The following is a 20,182-nucleotide window of genomic DNA, read 5'->3' on the forward strand; positions in this document are numbered from 1 at the left end:
CCGGGCACCATTCCCAAAGGCCGGGGCTTTGTGCTCACACATGTTCTGCATTTTGGCTTCTAATCTCAGTATGTAAGTGGAGAATCCAACTGGCCTCATTTGAACATGATGAAAACCCTTCACCTGCCCATGTGGGAATACCCGGTGTCAATTCTGCGGGTTCTGGGTAGTCACATGACTCAGGCCTCAGCTGCTCCTCTCTGCTTCCACCTTCTTTCTTTAAGGATTAATGGGGTCAACCAAGTTCTTAGGACCATTGCTATTTAACTATACTTGTACATTGTCTCTTTTCTCCATACCCAAGCAAACTCAGATTGAATTTCCTACAATTGTCTGAGAAAGGAATAGGGAAACAGGACCTGGATTATAGAAACCTCTTATGAGGCTGAATGGTCAAGAGGAGCAGTGTAAGAGGTAGGGAGGAGCACTCATCACAGAAGGGGTGGGATCTCCTGGTCAGGGCAACGTGACCCTGGATCTTACCGCTGGGAGCCTTGGTTTCCTCATCTTTTAAAGCCTAGCACGTGATAGGCAGTCAGTAAATACTAGAATCTCCTCTTCTTTTTTCCTGGATGTGATCACATTGAAGAATCCCAGCTCTCTTGCCCTTCCCTTTCCCAATGACCCATTAGACACATGTGGAAGCTTCCTGGTTAGGGTTCCTTGAGGGGCAGCCTTGGAGAGTACAAGCAAGTCACATTCTCAGCATATCTGACTCCAGATCATCAGGGTCTGCAAAAACAGGCTTGGGGCCTAGACTGGCTGCATGGTTCCTGCTGCTCCCTCCACTGGAGTGAACTTAACAGGAGCCCTAGCTTTTGACCGTGGCCCTGACAACCACATTCTTCACAGGGACTTATTACAGTATCCCTGGCCTTTGCATGTTTCCTGTACCTGGACGCCTGTGGCCAGAAGCTGTGCTCTCTATGTTGTCCCCTTTGATATCAACACTGGAAGATACCACTTCTAGGCTCACTGAGCCCTGAAGGTCACTCTCCACAGCAGAATTTTAGGGTTCCCTCCATCGGGGCCTGTGAGAACCTTCTCATCTCCGCCCCTGCTCCATTTGTCCTCATTGTGTTTCAGAATCCTACATGGAAAAGCAGACCTGGCTGAAGCAGAATAAAGAAATTTCTGTACAAAATTGGAGCAAGGAAAAGTCTCAGAGGAGATCTATGACCCAGCATGATGATAAGGTTATCAGCAAACATGCATTGACCATTTCTTTCATGTTGGACACAGAGCTGCTGTTTGCTGTTTGGAGATGTCATCCAGCTGGGCCATGACTGAGTCATTATATTTTAAAGATTGCATAAGAGAACATTAAAACAATTATAAGTGTTTGTAAATTTAAAAAAAAAAAAAGTGGTGTGATGCGGAGCCCCTCCGTTATTTAGTAGACTTAATCCCAAGACTAATTCCACAGGGACATTCAACACCACCTCATTTATCTGGCATTGACCATTTCTTGGAACAAAGCCAAAGGCCTGAAATAAGCAAAACAGAACTCTGGGAATCCCAGTGAGATGACATGAAGTCTGCGTGCTGAAGCTCAAACCCTTAGTCATTCCTAAAGGAGCCTGGCCAGCTTCCTCTGGAGCCTGGTCATGCTTGTTGACTCTCACACATGGTTCCTGATTTCCTGAGGTGCTGCTGCAGAGTAGTAAGGATAGAAGGGACTCTGAATACAAGCAGCTAAGAGTGCTGGTGACCAAAAAATAGCCAGAAGAACTAGAAAAAAACAGACTCAAAAATCCAAGAGCACAGTGGACCCTACTTCAGGCCCAAGAAAGAATCAAAACTCTTACGGAACATGAAATCCTCTCGGCAGAGTGGGTTCTGTGCAGCCAGGCAGGCTGGTGGCTGGTGCAAGGAGGATAGTCATTTGAAGGTCACCCCTCTATCCTGGGTGCTATAGGTTTACTATTCCCTGGAATAAGATAGATAGTATTTCTTTAACTGCTCAACTTTTCATAGTAATCCCCTGGATACGTATCTCTCAGAACAGATAAGTAGGTCAGCCTGACTTGGATCTAATATGGCAGAGACCATTTTGCTCCCCATCCAATTTCTTAAGAAGAAACAGAGCCAAGAAAAATCCTGGCTGGTGCCTGGGTCATGTGGAGCTAGCAATGCTGGTGGAGGTTTCTAGGTATGGAGGTCATGGATCCAGCTGGCTAGTATTGCATGTGTGAGCAGGGTAGGGGTAAATTGGACTTCACCCTAATGCCAAGTAACTGGGAAACATTACTGGGTAATGCCAAGTACCTGGAAAGGGTTCGGGTATAGCCCATACTCAGAAACAGTCCCAGGATCTGGCAGGCCTGAGAAAGGACTGGCTGGGATCCAAGTGTTGATCCTTGTAGAAAGGTCCTCTCTGTGGCTACTATGACAGTTTCTTCATCTAGACTCTTTGCTCAACCCCAGTTTTTCTAGAACACCAGTGGATCTCTGATCAACTTCTTCCCTTTCCATTTCATTGATTAGAGAATCCTTTCTCTGGACAGAGTTAGGGCCTTCAAGAAGAACCTCAACATTTTGGGACTCTGGATTAAATCCTAGGCTTCTCTTCATTTCTGCTGTCACTTTCTGATCATTATGCAGACAACAATCAGTTTGATTGTAGGGATTTAGAAAAATAACAATAAAAACACTGCATAATGATAAATTATTTCTCAACTTTGAAAAAAAAACCTTACTCCAAGATTAGAGGACTCAGCTCTTTTTTTTTTTTTTTTTTTTTTTCCCTCAAGAAAGGTTTCTGTTTTTGACTTCTTGACATTCTCTGAGTCCCTGCTAGGTAAAGTGCCAGACCCTATATAGGCGTTGCCACCTGTATTCCTCCAACAGTCCTATGAGTAAGAATTATTATCCTTATGGTTTTCACATGGATTGAAGAACCAAGGCCAGAGGGGAGATGCTATTTCTCCAGATCTAGTAGAAGGTGGAGGCAGGTTCTGATTCAAATCTCCCAAATCCAAGGCTTTTGTCCTTAATTCATGATCTTACTTTGTTGGGGGTGGGGGATGATAACTTTGTTTCTGGATCCTGGGTTCCATGTTAATCAATGTTCCATACTTAGCCCCTTCATTTAACATAATCCACAATTTTAAAACAAACCTCTGTGTTTTGCTGTGGTCACTGGAAAGAATAATCTCCCAGTGAGAAAATCCACATGTCATATTTGTGAGTGTCTTATGCTAGCAGGTCTTATCTTGTCAGGTAAATTAGAGTGGGAGAGTAGCAGGCAATAAAACTGACCCTCATCACTGATAAAGAAAAGAGAGATTACTAAAATGACCCAAGAACAATCCATTTTATTGGCAACATTCCTTTGAAGATCTCAGCCCAAACTTCTTAAGGGCATAAAGAAGGCAATTGTAAATTTTATGTGAAATGGATAGCATTCAGACATATGAGAGGATAATGGATAAAGCTGGCATCAATTCTAGGCCAATATGCCAAATTTTGAATCTACTGTATTCTTGTTTTACCCTCCCTTAAGATTGTTCTTAACTCTCCAGATGGATTCACCCATCACATCAAGAAAATAAGGAGGGGGAAAAAATGAAGCTTCACAGGTTGACTTCTGATTTTGTGATCATCTTAGTTAAAATCCTTCTGGATGCAAGTTAGAGAGACTCATTACCGACTTGCTCAATCAGGGAAGGAGAAGAGACAGAGAGAGAGAGAGAGAAGAGGGAGCCAAGAGATGTGTGTGTGTGTGTGTGTGTGTGTGTGTGTGTGAGAGAGAGAGAGAGAGAGAGAGAGAGAGAGAGATAAGAGAGAGAGAGAGAGAGAGAAGAGGGAGCCAAGAGATGTGTTCTAGAATCCAGATCTCACAAGGACCAGGAACTGGGAAGGGGTGTGAAGTGGAGGCATCTCCCTCTCTTGGGTCTCATTGTCTCAGCCTTTGCTGGGTGTCTGCTCATTCTCCTGTTCTTCTTCATTTGTGGCCACCCTTTAGCTATAAAGTTTATAGCATCTCCAATCCAGCTATGCTCAGTTTGAATTGTAGTACTTCCCAACTCTGTCATTTTTGGTTCAGGAATGTGGTTGCATATCATGAACATGCCTACTGATGCTTCACTAGTATAGGTGGTGAGACATTGAGCACATATCTATTATACAGCACAGCATTTTAAAATATAAAATATTTTAAAATATTTTCTAACTAATCCTTTCAGGCTTGTATATAGATATGGATCTCAACTTTAATGTTGATCTTATATCCAGCAACTTTGTTGAACTGCCTTAATAATTCTAATAATCTGTTTGTAGTTTTTTTTTTTTGCATTTCCTGTGTAGATAATCATATCACAGGTGACAAATGATGGCTTGTTTCTTCTTTTATCATTATTTACATTTATGTATTTGTTATATTATTCAAGTGGCAAGGACCTCCAGTGCAATGATTGAAAGAGGTGATTGATAACAAGCACCTGAATTTTATTCTTGACTTTAAAGAGCATGTGCTCATGGTTTCACCATGAAGGATGTTATTTGGTGTGGGTATGTCGCAGATATTCCTTTTCCCCCAGTTTTATTGAGAAATAATTGCCATACATATTGTATACATTTAAGGCATATAGCATGATGTAGTTTGATTTGTGAAATGAGTACCACAAACATCCATCTTCTCATGTAGATACAAGAAAAAGAAACGAAATAAGAAAATTATAAAGAAAAAGATTTTCTCCTTGTGATGAGAACTCTTTCTTAACTTCTTCCCTGTATATCATATAACAGTTTTGGCTATAGTCATCATGATTTATATCTCATCCCAGTACTAATTTATTTTATAATTGTCTTTTTGGTGATGGCCACTCCAACTGGCATAAGGTGATGTCTCACTGTGATTTTAATTCACATTTCATTAATGACTACTGATGTTGAGCACTTCTCTTTTCTTTTCTTTTTTTTTTTTTAAGATTTATTTATTTATTTATGAGAGAGAGAGAGAGAGGCAGAGACACAGGCAGAGGGAGAAGCAGGCTCCATGCAAGGAGCCTGATGTGGGACACGATCCCGGGTCTCCAGGATCACACCCTGGGCTGCAGGCAGCGCTAAACCGCTGCGCCACCGGGGCTGCCCCTGTTGAGCACTTTTCATGTACTTGTTGGACTTTTGTATATCTTCTTTGGTAAAATGCCTATTCAAGTCTTTGCCCATTTTTAATTGGTTTATTTGTTGTTTGGGTTTTTGTTTTTGTTTTTGTTTTTGTTTTTGCTGTTGAGTTATATGAATTCTTTATGTTTTATATGTGAGATATTAGCTTCTTATCAGATATATGATTTGCAAATATTTTTTCCCATCCTATAAATTATCATTTCATTTTGTTGATGGTTTCTTTTATGGCTCAGAATCCTTTTGATTTGACAAAATCTCCCTTATTTATTTTTTATTTTGTTGCTTGTGCTTTGGTATCTATCCAAAAAATCTTTACCAAGACCCATGTCAAGGAGTTTTGTTCCTATATTTTCTTCTATCATGGTCTCTCATCTTCTATTTATGTTTTTAATCCATTTTGGGTTAATTTTTGTGAGTGATGTAAGAGTGGTGGGCCCAGTTTTGTTCTTTACATGTGAATATCCAACTATCTCAGCATCATTTATTGAAAAGGTTATTTTTTTCTCCATTGAGTATTCTTTGGTCCCTTGTCAGATATTAGTTGATTGTATATGTTTGGAGTTCTTTCCTGGGTGTTCTATTCTGTTCCATTGGTCTATTTGTATGTTTTTATGCCATTACTATACTGTTTTGATGACTGTAACTTTATGGCATAGCTTGAAATCAGGAAGTGTGATACCTCTCGCTTTGTTTTTCTGCCTCAGGGTTTCTTTGGTTATTTGGGGTCTTTTGTTGTTCTATATAGAAGGAGTGTTGTTTTTTTTTTCTACTCTTGTAAAAAAAATACTATTGGAAGCTTGGTAGAGATTGCACTGAATCTATAGATGGCTTTTAGTAGTATTAACATTTAAACAATATTCTTCCAATCCATGAACATGGATACCATTTTATTTATTTGTGTCTTCTTTGATTTCTTTCAGAATATTTTATAGTTTTCAGTATAGAGAGCTTCTATCCCCTTAGTTAAATTTATTCCTAAGAATTTTATTGTTTTTGATGCTGTTGTAAATGTGGTTGATTTTTTATTTCTTTTTTAGAAATTTGGTTGTCAGTATACAGAAATGCTATTGATTTTTGTATGTTAATTTTGTATCTTGCAACTTTATGAATCCATTGATTAGATCTAACAGTTTTTTGTTGAATATTTAGATTTTCTATATATAAAATCCTGTTTCTGCAAATAGAGACTAAATTTTACTTCTGTTCCAATTCTGAAACTTTTTACTTCTTTTTCTTGTCTGACTTCTCTAAGACTTCTAGTATAATGTTGTATAGGAATGATGAGACAAAGGACCCTTGTCTTGTTCCTGGCCTTAGAGAAAAGGCTTTCATCCTTTTATCATACATTAAGTAAGTAACTATGGGCTTGTCATATACAGCCTTTATTATTTTAAGATATGTTCCTTTTATGCCTAATTTGTTAAGAGTTTTATTGTGGACGAATGTTGAATTTTGTTAAATGATTTTTCTGCATCTATTAAGATGATCATATGATTCTTTTCTCTTATTCTATTAATGTGTGATGTATTACACTAATTGATTTGCATATGTTGAACCATCCCTGCATCTCAAGGATAAATCTCCACTTGATCATGGTGAATGATCCTTTTAATGTGCTGCTGAATTCATTTTGCTAGTATTTTATTGAGAATTTTTGGATCCATATTCATCAAGATATTGGCCTGCAGTTTTCTTTTCTAGTAGTGTTTCTTTTCTAGTAGTAGTATTCTTTTCTGATTTTAATATCAGGATAATACTGGCCTCATAAAATGAGTTTGAGAGGGTTCCTTTCTCTTTGGTATGTCTGGAAGAATGTAAGAAGGATTGGTGTTAATTCTGCAGATGTTTGGCAAAATTCACCAGTGAAACTGTCAAGTTTAATCCAATCAGTAGTGAAATGAGATAGCGAGGCCAGGCAAAAGTTGGTCAAATCAGGCTTTTAATGGGACAGGCTCTCGGGCGAGGTTCCGCAGCCCGCAAGGGAGAGAGAGAGCAGGGAAGTCGTGGGCCAGGGAAGTCACCCCCAGGCAGGTCGCAGGAGGGTTTATAAGGAGTTTTTGGCGGGAGAGTTGGTAGGGAAATATGGGGTGAGGTTTCCTTATTTGGTGGTGTTTTTCAGGTTTTCGGTCTTTTCCGGGTCGGTTTTTTTTTTTTTTTTTTTCTTCCGGTTAGGGCAGGGGTTACTGGTTTCATAAGCTAAGTTAGGGTAGGGCGGCAAGGTGGCATTGGCGGGAAGATGGGGGTAGGGCAGCGTTATTGGGAGGTTGCTGGCCTCCAGTTGGCCATTTTGAGGTCCCCAGTCTCGCCAGCCCAACAGAAACCATCTATTCCTGAGTTTTTCTTCAATGGGAAGTTTTTTATTACTGACTTGATCTCCTTACTAGTAATTGATCTATTAGGAATTTCTATTTCTTCCTGATTCAGTCTAGTAACTTATCGATTTCCAAGAATTTTTCCATTTCTTTTATATGTCCAATTTGTTGGCATATAGTTGTTTATAGTTACAGATATTCTTTGTCATGTCAAAGAAAAGTCCGTTTTGCCCTTAGTTTCGGAAGATACTTTTGTCTGCATAAGTACTTTTTTTGACTGTTTTTTAGCAATATAAATAGATTAGACTTTTCGGGAATTATGTGCATTTATTTTATTGAGATAATTGTACCTTTTCCTTCTTTTAATCTGTTAATGTAATTGATTTACATTAATAGCTTTTCTAATGTTTAATAAACCTTGAGTTTGAGGATATAAACTTAATCGTGTGTGTGTGTGTGTGTGTGTGTGTGCGTGTGTTCAATATACTGTTGATTCTGTCTGCTAAGATTCATTTAGGACTTTTCCAGCCACAATAACAAGTGAGGTTGACCTGTATTTTTCCTTTCTAGCACTGCTCCTGTCCATTTATACCACTTTCATAAAATATCTTGGGCAGGGGTGTTCCATATCTTTTCCTATTTTCTCAAAGAGTTTGTATAAAATTAAATTATCTGTTCCTTGAATGGTGCAAATACATGTAAAGCTATATAGGGTTCATGGTTTATTTCTAGGAATATTTTATTTTATTTTATTCTTAAATAATTTATTTATTTATCCATGAGAGACACAGAGAGAGGCAGAGACACAGGCAGAGGAAGAAGCAGGCTCCCTGCAGGGAGCCTTATGTGGGACTTGATCCTAGGACCCCAGAATCATGACCTGAGCCAAAGGCAGACACTCAACCACTAAGCCCCCCAGGTACCCCTCTACGAACATTTTAAATGATTGATTCTCTTTCTTTAGTAGTTATAGCTATTTAGGTTTTCTATTCCTCTTGAGTCTGTTTTCATCATTTATATTTTTCCAGTAATTTTTCCATTTATTCTTAGTTTTAAAATTTATTGGCATAAGTTCATAATGCCCTTTCAATCCCTGCTGTATCTATAGTTTTGCTCCCTTTGCCATTCCTAATACTGTTTATTTTTCCCATCCCCTTATCTTGTGCTCTATTTTTGTGGTTTTTTTAAATAATAAACTTTTGGTTCTGTCGATCCTGTCCAGATATTATCTAGTTTTTCTATTTAATTTATTTTTATCTTTATTATTCATTTTATTCTACTTTCCTTGAGTTTATTTTCCTGCTATTCTTATAGCACCTCAGCTTGAATATTATCTTGTTAATTTCTGCAGTTTCTCCTTTTTATTATAAACATTTAAAGTAACATTTCTTTTTCTTTTTTTCTTTTTATTTTTTAAAAGATTATTTATTTACTCATGAGAGACACAGAGAGAAAGAGAGGCGCAGACACAGGCAGAAGGAAAAGCAGACTCCATGCAGGGAGCCTGACGTGGGACTCCATCCGGGGTCTCCAGGATCAGGCCCTGGGCTGAAGTCAGCGCTAAACCGCTGCGCCACCCGGGCTGCCCAGGATGCAGGATTTTAAATACAACCAAAAGATCAAGCTTATTATTGGCATTATTCAAATATTCCCTATTCTTACTGAGGTTTTGGCATATCTGATCTATCATTTATTGAGCAGGCTAAAATCTCCCTCTGTTATTGGTAGGTTTGTCAGTATCTCTTTATAATTCTGTTAACTTTGGTCTCATTAGTTTGAATTTGTGTTATTTGATGTTTACAAATTTGTAATTGCTCTATCTTCCTTGTAAATTGAATATTTGGTCCTTCTGCAGTGACTCTTTAAACTCTAGCAATGCCTTAAAATATATTTTGTCCAATATTAATATATGGACAGAAGTTCTATTTAGTTGGTATTTATCTGTTATATCCTTTTACTTTATACTTTTATGTGTTATTGTGTTGCATCTTTGTTTCTTATAAACAACATTTATCTGGTTTTTAAATTTAATTTGCTATACCAACTTTTTTTACCCTTTTAGTCTAAATATTTATTGTCATCACTGATATATCTGAATTTATTTCTTCCACCTTACTCTTTGCTTTCTATTTGTTGTGTCTTATCTCTGCCTGTTTGGACTTCTTACTTTCTTTCAGATTTATTATTCCCTCCTTTCATTCTTCCCTCATCTGGTTTTCATTTTATTTCTGTTCATTTTGTGGTCACTCTAAGGTTTTTTGTTTTTGTTTTTGTTTTTCGAGAGAGAGAGGGAGAAAGAGGGAGCGGTGAAGAGGAGCAGAAGGAGGAGAGACAAAATCTTAAGCAGACTCCATTCTCAATGTGGAGTCCTAAATGGGGCTCCATCTCATGGCCCTGAGATCATGACCTGAGCTGGAATCAATAGTCAGATGCTTAACCAACTGAGCCACTCAGGTGCTCCCACTCTGGCAGTTTTAATATACACATTTAACATACAAAGTCTAGGGACGCCTTGGTGGCTTGGTGGTTGAGCATTTGCCTTCAGCTCAGGGTGTGATCCTGGGATCCTGAGATCAAGTCCCACATTGGGCTCCCTGCAGGGAGCCTGTTTCTCCCTCTGCCTATGTCTCTGCCTCTTTCTCTGTGTCTCTCATGAATAAATAAATAAAGTTTTTTTTAAAAAATCAACATACAAAGAAAGTCTAAAGTTAATTATCATCTTTCCTTTCTTCAAACAACAAAGACTTAGATTGCTTTCCCAAACTACCAGCTCCCCACCCTCTGTGCTATCATGTCCATTACTTTAGTACTACATTTTTTAATTCCACCAATTAGCCCTTGTATTTATTATTATATGGAACCAGGGTTTCTTAGAATTACTGCTTTCTACCCACATCTTTGTTTACAATTCCTCCTGGCATCTCTTTAGCTATTATCCTTATTCCTGGAGTGCCTTTGTCAGAATACCATTTAGTGTGGGTCTGTGGTAGTAAAGCTAAGTTTTATTTGTCTGAATATGTCTTTATTTTATGTCCAATCTTAAAAGATTAAGTGGTGTTAAGTATGGAACTCATGTTTGACAGCTATTTCTCTCAGTACTTTGAAGTTTTTACTGTTATTCTGGATTCCCTTGTTCCTGAGGAATCAACTGTCTAATTATAATTTTTTATGACACTGTATTGTGGAGGAGTCTCTGCTTCTTTTAAGATATTTTATTTTTTGGTGATATATGGTTTTACTATAATGTGCTTAAATATTAATTTATTTTTAAGGTTTTCCTATTTACAGTTATTTGAGTTTGCCAGATATGTGGATTTGTGTCAATTGATCATTTTGGAAAATTTGAGGCCATTGTTATTTTGTTTTATTTATTTATTATTTATTTATTTATTATTTATTTATTTATTATTTATTTATTATGAATTTATTTTTTATTGGTGTTCAATTTTCCAACATATAGAATAACACCCAGTGCTCCTCCCCTCAAGTGCCCACCTCAGTGCCCATCACCCAGTTACCCCCACCACCTGCCCACCTCCCCTTCCACCACCCCTAGTTCGTTTCCCAGAGTTAGGAGTCTTTCATGTTCTGTCTCCCTTTCTGATATTTCCCACTCATGTTTTCTCCTTTCCCCTTTATTCTCTTTCACTATTTTTTATATTCCCCAAATGAATGAGACCATATAATGTTTGTCCTTCTCCGATTGACTTATTTCACTCAGCATAGTACCCTCACATTAAGATCTTTCATCCATTTTGAGTTTATCTTTGTGTATGGTGCAAGAGAGTGGTCTAGTTTCATTCTTCTGCATGTGGATGTCCAATTTTCCCAGCACCATTTATTGAAGAGACTGTCTTTTTTCCAGTGGACGGTCTTTCCTCCTTTGTCGAATATTAGTTGACCATAAAGTTGAGGGTCCACTTCTGGATTCTCTATTCTGTTCCATTGATCTATGTGTCTGTTTTTGTGCCAGTACCACACTGTCTTGATGACCACAGCTTTGTAGTACAACCTGAAATCTGGCATTGTGATGCCCCCAGCTATGGTTTTCTTTTTTAAAATTCCCCTGGCTATTCAGGGTCTTTTCTGATTCCACACAAATCTTAAAATAATTTGTTCCAACTCTCTGAAGAAAGTCCATGGTATTTTGATAGGGATTGCATTAAACGGGTAAATTGCCCTGGGTAGCATTGACATTTTCACTACATTAATTCTTCCAATCCATGAGCATGGAATATTTGTTATTTTGAATACTGTGTGTCTATGTTCTTGTTTTTATCTACTTCTAGGTATTTTAGGCTAATATCGGTATGTGCTACCTTTGTAGGTCCAATTCCATTGTTGTCTGTCTCTTCTTTTGATTGTTCTTTATTTAAATCAAGCCCATGGTATTTGGAACTTTATTTTGGAAGTTCTTTCAGGCCAGCAGGGATCCACATTTACCTCTGCCAGCTGCCTGAAGATCCTACTTTAATCTGGTTCCTCTGTTTGAGGCTCTGATGGCCTCATAGGAAGTATGGATTCTGACCTCAGAGCCACATAAATGCAGGCCATAGTTGAAAACTCTAAAGAGAGATGTTTTCCCTCCTCCACCCACAGCCAGAGCTGAGCCTAACCAACTTCCTCATTATGTCCTTGGGTGAGGAGTGGTATTTTTTTCCTTCTTCCATGGTAGGTGCTGTTTTCCAAGAGACCATGTTTCTGTAGGCATCTTTATATAACCTCTTATCTGGCCTCAATACCTGTTACCTCTTTTGGAGTCCATGCTCTTTCATTGTGTTCAGCCTGTGAGTACTTCTCTTTATTAGCTTAACTTTGCCTTGACAATAATTTTTAAAAAATATTTGGTGAACGTATTTTTTTATTTCCTACTGGAGAGGTTTGGGTTTTTTTAAAAGATTTTATTTATTTAGTTGAGAGATAATGGGGGATGGACAGAGGGAAAGGGACAAGCCAACTCTGCACTGAGCATGGACACTCATGCGGGGCTCAGTCTCACAACCCTGAGGTCATGACCTGAGCTGAAACCAAGAGTTGGATACAACTGACTGAGCCACCCAGGCACCTTTCTACTGGAGAGTTTTTTAAAAGAATATCTAGTCTGCCCTATTACCAAAAACAAATCTGGGTTCCCCTCCTCTGTGCTACCTAAACAGTTTTAGTCCAGTTGCTGTTGATTCCCTGTGGCTCAGTCCAAGGAACCCTTCTCCGTCCTCACCTGCTTAAGGGCTCAGCAGTATTCCTCACAGCAGACCTCTCCCTTCTGGACACACTCTCTCTCAACTTCAGGACACTATACTCTCTGGCTTTCTTCCTGATTCTCTGTCTTCTTAGTCTCTTGTGCCAGTGTCTTCTACATGACCTGTTGGCATTCTCCAGAACGTGAGCATAAGTCCTCTCTTCTCTGTGTATTCACACTCTTGATGATTCTTTCTTTTCCTGAGGTTTTCAATACTACCAGTATGGTGAGGACTCTCTAATTTACATCTCCATCCCAGACATCTTTTCACATGTCCAGAGTCTCATATCTAACTTTCATTTTGACCAGTTCTCTTGGATAGCTCACAGACTCTCTCTCACACCTAATATTGACACATATGAAGGTTTGAGCTTTCCCTCAAACATCCTCCTGCTCCAGGATTCCCCAACTCAGTAGACATCACACCATACACCTGTTCATGTGGCCCGGACTTCCTCCTTCTCATGCACGTACTCATGCCCTTCTCCCTCTACCTCCATGCTGCTGTGTCTCCACTACCGCTTTGTCCAAATTTTCTCTTGTCTGCTATGGGCTGTGCTCACTCAGCAGCTACAGCCACATTTTCAAATCACAGGTCATCTTACTCCAAAGCTTAAAATTCTTTTATGGCTTTGTACCTAAACCAACCTAAAGTGAATCCCCAAATGCTCCTCGGAGTCACTTGATCCCTATTTACTTATCTTTGGGCCACTCTCCCCCAGCTTAGCACCTCCAGCTCAGTCTTCTTCCCAGTCCCTGAACAGTCTGTGCTCCTTCGTGGCCTCAGGGTATTTGCACATGCTGTTCTCTCACCAGGAGCAAGCTTTCTCCCATTTCTGGCTTGGCTGACTTCTCTTCTTTAAGGTTCCAAGTTAAACAAACTCTCTGAAAACATTCTTTGGCATCTAGGTTAGAAGAGGTCTTTCTTGTTCGTTTTTTCCCATGGAACCCAGATCTTCTCCTTTCTGGCACTTACTACAGATTTTTTAATTACCTATTTTATTTGTCTACCTGACCAACACCTATCTCTCTCCTAAGGACAGGACCGTGTCTATGGTTGCAGTGTGTAGCTGCGTAGTGCCCGCGACATGAGACTCTCATTATACATATGGTGACAACCCACAAATGAACTCCTTCCCACCCACTCTCCCCAGTTCATATGCACTGACAATGTAGGGTCACTTCAAAGCAAACAGGGCAGGGCAGGACAACTTGTCATCACTTCCATAGGAACATCCATCATCTGCTGAGCCTTGAACTTTAGCTGTCAGAAGACTCTGCTCAGACCGTGGCTGTCTCAGGAAAGAGTGCAGGAAATCTCACACACATCAGCTGCCCACATGTACAGGCTTTGCCCCATTTGAAGGTGGTGGAGGTGCATAGGTATAAATTAACACCCCCCTAAGACACAGTCCCTCCTATATGGTGGGTCAGTGTCTATTTCCAATTGACTCTCCCCTAACAAATTTAAGATAAGATTGATTTTGTCTGTTTCTTCTTCTTCAAATTAACAAAGTTTACCCTCAATTTGTTTAAAAGGAGGAAAGAAAGCCTGTTTCTAATTTCTTCTGATCCGTTTATTAAATGTAATCATACAGTAAAAAAATTCAGAGATGTTAAAAACAGCAGGAAAATATTAAACTTTCAGTGTACAAAGCTTGAATCATAAAATATGTTTCATGGGGCTCTTAGTGAAATGGGACACAACCTTAATGACATTCACAATTACTTGTTAAGAGGCTCGATGTAACCCAGAAGGCAGAGATAGAGTAACACATCTACCCAGTGTGCTCTTTCTTCACGGAGACCAGATTCTGGGCTGCATCACCCCCTGAGGATTCTGTTGGCTTTGGGAGCGTGGAGTTTAACGTTCCCTCTGTCTATTCTATGTTTCTTTTTTTAATTAAGAGTGAAATAAGCTAATGGAAAATATTATTCACGTTTTGGGGGATGAAACCTGTTTCTTCCCTTACTTCCTTCTTTTTTCTCATCTGTCCCCTTACCCTAACCAGAAATATATAAGTAAATGCCCCTCCTTAGGAGTCCAATGTGGGAAAAAAAGAAAACTTATGGTACTACTATTTCATCTCCCAAGGTACACCTTGAGATAATGGCTTAGAGAAGGATTTCCTTAGACTCCAGAGGATTTATTTGTGTTGGAGAAGCGGTTCACGTTGATTTATCTCTGTATGTGCGCACGCATACACGCTCTGTGTTAGTCTGCTCAAACTGCCATAACAAAGTACCTCAGACTGAGTACCTTTTTATAAAAATTTTTAAACTATTTATTTATTTATTTATTTAATAAGAGAGAGACAGAGATTGAGCCAGGAGTAGGCGACAGAGGGAGAAGGAGAAGCAGATTCCTCACTGAGCAGGGAGCCCAACATGGGGCTCAATCCCAGGACCCTGAGATCATGACCTTAGTTGAAGGCACATGCTTAACCCACTGAGCCACCCAGGCATGCCAGACTGAATGCCTTAAAAAACAGAAATTTATTTTCTCACAGTTCTGGAGGCTAAAAGTGGAATATCAGGGTGTTGGCAGGGCTGGTTTCTTCTGAGGCATCTCTGGCTTGTAGATGATCTTCTTCTCCTCCCTGTGTCTTTATATGGTCTTCCCTTTTTGTGTGTCTCTCCTCTGTTTAGAAATATACCTGGAAATGCTATAAAAAATAAATTGAAGTAAAGAGATAGGGAAAGAGGGTAGAGGGTGAGGCAGCTGTTTTAGTCAGAAGGACCAGGGGTGGCCTCCCTGCAGTGGGACCTTCAGAACAGAGACAGAAATGAGAGGAAGGAGAGCCCCATGGAAATCTGAGGGGATTGTTCCAGACAGGGGCAATAGCATTGCAAAGCCCCAGAGGAGTAGGCAAGGCCATTGTGTCAGGTGCAGAGTAGGAAAACCTCACTGACCCTCAACTTCCTTATCCCCAAACAGGGGTGCTGAGATGTCATTGTGAAGGGTGGAAATGAAATATTGGATGTAACACAGAACATAGAATTGGTCTTCTGTAATGATCATGTCTGTCCCATTCCTCAGCTGGTGCTGGCTTATAAAGCCTTGTGAAGATAAGTGCTTGGTTGTGACCTGGTATGGAAAGTGTCTCAGGCTGCAGAGCCCAGGACTGCCCATCAGCTTGCCACCCATGGGTGCTGTGGATGACTATTTCCTCTTTCCCCAAATCCAGCACTCTTATTTTCCTGTCTTGTTCACCCAGTACTGGCTTTCCTCACATCCAACTCACTCCTCAGTCTTCTCTAACTGTAACATGCTCAGTCATGTTCCTCCTCTCTCTAGAACACTCCATCTGCCCTTTTGGCTTCCTAGTCCCTCCCCCACTTTCCTCTTCCTAACACTTACCTCTGTCTTAAAAGTCTTAGTTCTTATTCCAAATCTTTTTCTTGGGGTCTTCTTTGCCCAGGCACCCTTTTATCTCCCACATCATGAGATTACAGATGACTTTATTTTTCTTCTGTTGGTTTTTCTTTTTGTTCTAGTTTTTTTAAATAATGCCTATGTTTTGCTTTTAGTAACTAATTTTAAAGCCCAAGTTCATTTTTAATTAGAAAATCACACACAGTGTTTATAATCATTTGTCCCCCAACAAATTCAGGGATCCAAATTTAGAATTTAAGGCCCCCAAGAAGATGGCTGCAGGTCTGCATTCAGTAGCCCTATGTTGTGTGTCTTTCTCTAGACTTGTATACACCTTCACACAGAACACAGATACGTAGGACTTCTTGAATCTTGTTAGTTTCTCAACAGGTCACCTCAGATATTTCAAAGATTCAGATTTTTATGAGGATTGGCCTCTCTGGCCTATTCTAAGGAAATGAGATCATAACTATGCCCTTGGTAGTTTCAGAAGATTGGAAGCAATGTGCTGGCCACAGCCATGCCTTGCACGTGGTTGGCTTTGGGTTTTCTCTTGGCTGTTTCATTTTCTGCTGTCTGCAAGCTCTGTGAGGGCTATGAGCCTCGGCTCAGTCTGGGCCCTGGAGAGTCTGGAATCTTTGGGAAAGCAGTCATGTGGTTTTACTCGATTTTCAAACATGAAGAGGGCTTCAAAGTTGAGTTTTGCCATCTAGAAGAGAAATAAATTATATTGCATTGGAAGAACTAACATAAGATAGAGCATCTGTATGCTCACAGGAGTCTATTGCCCCTTCTCTAAGAGACTGTTGATGTTCATTTGCTGATTCTGCTACATTTTGATCAGATTATCTCTCAGGTCATTTTTTTAAGAAGATTTTTTTTATTTATTTGAGAGAGAGAGAGCAGAGAGAGGGGGAGAGAGAATCTGAAGCAGACTCCGTGCTGAGCCTGGAGCCCTATGCAGGGCTCAATACTATGACCGCGAGATCATGACCTGAGTAGAAACCAAGAGTCAGATGTTTAACCGACTGAGCCACATAGGCACCCCTCTCAGGTCATTTTAGAGCCCTGGTTTCCCTAGGCAGAGTGTGAACAAATTTGAAAACATCAGAGAACAGCAGAAAACCTGACACTACCACCACTACTGGGGAGACCAGAGTAAAATTATGGAAGAAAAACTATTTTTTTTCTTCAAAATCATTATTTTGATCACTTAAGCAGCTATGCCTTTTAAGTATGAATGCTTCTTCCCATAACTGAGGTGGTATCCATTGTGTTAATTTCTTCCACACCAGAAATTGATAGATTATTTAAGAACATTCCAACACAGTTCTCAAGCCTCCCTTTCTTCTGTAAGATGAGTTGATGCCTACCTCACAGGGTTTTAAGAATGAAGAGGATTATGTGGATTAACAAGTGAAGTTTGAGTATAGTACCCAGTCAAGAATCTGGCTTGTGGTGGGTACTTGATCAATGATAGCACAACAATGATGAAAATGAGTCAGCTATGGCCTTGTGACAGGGAAACACTCTGAGGCCTGGTCACATTCAGTCAGAACCTAATTTCACGTGGTCTGCCTGTGGGACAGGTTTAACCCTGTGGTTATGGGGTAGGGTCGGGGGAGGTTGAAAACATTACTAATTTGTTTTTCCATAAATACAACCTGTTTACAGTTATGAAAGTAATTAAGCGTTCCTGCAGATGAGAACACTGTGCAATTTGGCCTGCCCAGACTGCCATGTTGCTGACCTGGGTGGTGGGGAGGGAAAGTAGGGGCATCCAAGGAAGAAGGCTCTTGGGCCAGGAAGCACTGATGCTTTGGGACTTCAGGGTTCTGCAGGCAGAGGCCCCCAGGAGTTCTGGCTTCTGTGACTCAAGTGGCTATTTTCAGAAATAAAGGAGGCTCCCCAAGGCATTAAGGTACCTTGAGACCGGAGTGTATGGCTGCCCATGGGAGTACCCCTCTGTGACGCTCTGCATGACCTGAACATTTCAGCAGGGGCTATATCTTGTCATTCCCTTGTCAGAGCTGAAAAGCTAAATGCATATACTCCTGGGAGAAGTAACATGACAGTTACCTCTGATATAACTTACTTAGGCAGGATTGATTTGTGGAAGCAGATTTTGAGAGTGGGAAAGATTCTGGGGATTTAATGGGGAGAGCGATGAACTGGAAGAAATACAGCACGGGGGCCTTCAGAAGGGGAAGGCAAACAAAGGCAAACTTTGCTGCTTCACGTTTTGCCTGGGGCTGATCCACTTTCTCTTGAGCAGCTGCTTCTCCTAGTTTGTGTGCAGAAATACTGTCAACACTTTGAAAATGAGCAGCAGGCTACTGCCATTTAAATAAGGATTTCAGGAAGTTAAAAAAAGAGAAAAAACTAGTTGGAACCTGGAGTGTGAATTTATGATGCACAGTATTTAATGATATTAACATGCAGAGTGGCAATTTAGGATTTGTATGTTGTGTCCCAAGAATCAGGTATATTTGTTAATTTTGAAAGGGTTGGGATGGGGGAGGCATCATTCTCCTGCATATTGTAGGGTATAATCACTAATTTCTTGACATTTATTAGAATTCATAAGATTTGGAAGAGAGAAAAAATCAGCACAGTTTGTTGAAATATTTTGGAAGAATGTAATATGACTATTTTCAAATGTTTTTACTAATAGTGAAGGCAAATCCAAAATAACATTTATGGATCAAAAGCAAATGTGATGGTTCAGAATTCTTAGAATGGTTATTCTGGGAGGGAGAACTATAGTTATTTTATTCTTTTCCATTTTATGTATTTTTGTTTAATTTCAAAGAAAATGTTAGTCTTTTATAACAATGGAATTGAAAATTGGAAATGTTTCTTTTCTTTTTTCTGCAATAGGGTTACATGATGGAAAACCGAATCTCGGGCCTAAAATGTGACACAGATGTGTTTGTAACTTTTGAAGGTGACAATGTTGTTATGCTGCAGGTAAGATTCAGGAAATGTTATTCTTTCTTAAACGGCTTGCTTTTCAAAATCAAGAGTTATCCAAAAATCTGAAGTATTTCATATGTTTTATCTTCATCTGATGTCTTTATTTAATTGGCAGGTGTTTTCCTGTTAAGCTCTTGATTTTTGCAGTAGTTGAACAAGGGATTAAATTATTTCTCTCCTAGCTGATCTTTGACATTGAACTATATCCTTTTTGGTTTTAGAAAGCTTCTTGTACGTATTTAGTTAGAGTCTTCTATTGGGAAGGCTATTCCAAAAGAATACGTGAGGACACAGAAGAGGAATAGACAAAAGACATGAAAAGGCAACTTATAAAAGGGGGGCAATTGATCAATCTCCCTCGCAATCAGAGACCTGGACATGAGGGCAAACTACACTACTGTTTTTTCCATCAAATTGGTTCATGTTTAAGAGCATATTGAAGCCCCAGTGTTGGTGAGAACAAAAGAGGCACTCTTCCATATTGCTGTTAGGCTGTGTGTGATTCCACTTTTGGGAGTATCTAAGGTAATAATCCTAAATACAGAAAACTTTAGGGCACAAACATTTTCATTAGTACATTATTTATTATAGCAATAATGTTGGAATCTAAATTTTCAACAATAGGAAAATGATTATGTAAATCATATTCTGGCCATTCAGTGGGGAATTATATAGCTTTTAAAATTGTACTTACACAGAGTTTATTACAGAAATTAAAAACTTATGATATGGTAAGTAAAAATGACATAAAGTTATATATACAATGTGGTCACAGTTTGATGTTTTTACAAAAGAAAAACAAGGACTTATGGTTCTGCTAAGATGGAATGACCCTACTCCTCCCAGGTTCTCCCCCTTAATAACTGAACCTTCTGGATGCAACACAACAAACAAGCATAGGAAGACCCTTAAAGGGAGAAAGAAAGAGGCAGGCTGCCTAGGGATCTTGGAACTGGAAGAAGGAAAAGGCAGTAACATGTCTGGGTTTCCTTATTGCTTCCCATAAACCTGGATAGGGGCATATACATATGCCTTGAATTTCCAGGAGGCACAGACAAACTCCAGAAAAGCCTGTTCCCCCTAGCCAAAGGACAGGGAAGATGATGGCCTAATAACAACAACAACAAAAACCTTTTCTAGCAATACTCT

General features: G+C 39.5%; 1 protein-coding gene across 4 annotated transcripts in view; it reads left to right on the forward strand.

The window, feature by feature from the left end:
* The window catches only part of ACOXL (acyl-CoA oxidase like), a 348,079-nt gene that overhangs the window by 179,862 nt on the left and 148,035 nt on the right, over nucleotides 1–20,182 (forward strand). For all 4 annotated transcript variants that reach the window (XM_038561425.1, XM_038561423.1, XM_038561424.1 and 1 more), the window contains one exon: nucleotides 18,938–19,027. In XM_038561425.1, coding sequence (XP_038417353.1) covers nucleotides 18,938–19,027 — 90 coding nt within the window. The remainder of the gene's footprint in view (nucleotides 1–18,937; nucleotides 19,028–20,182) is intronic.

Source organism: Canis lupus, chromosome 17 (assembly GCF_011100685.1).
Source record: "Canis lupus familiaris isolate Mischka breed German Shepherd chromosome 17, alternate assembly UU_Cfam_GSD_1.0, whole genome shotgun sequence".
Taxonomy (NCBI): Eukaryota; Metazoa; Chordata; class Mammalia; order Carnivora; family Canidae; genus Canis; species Canis lupus.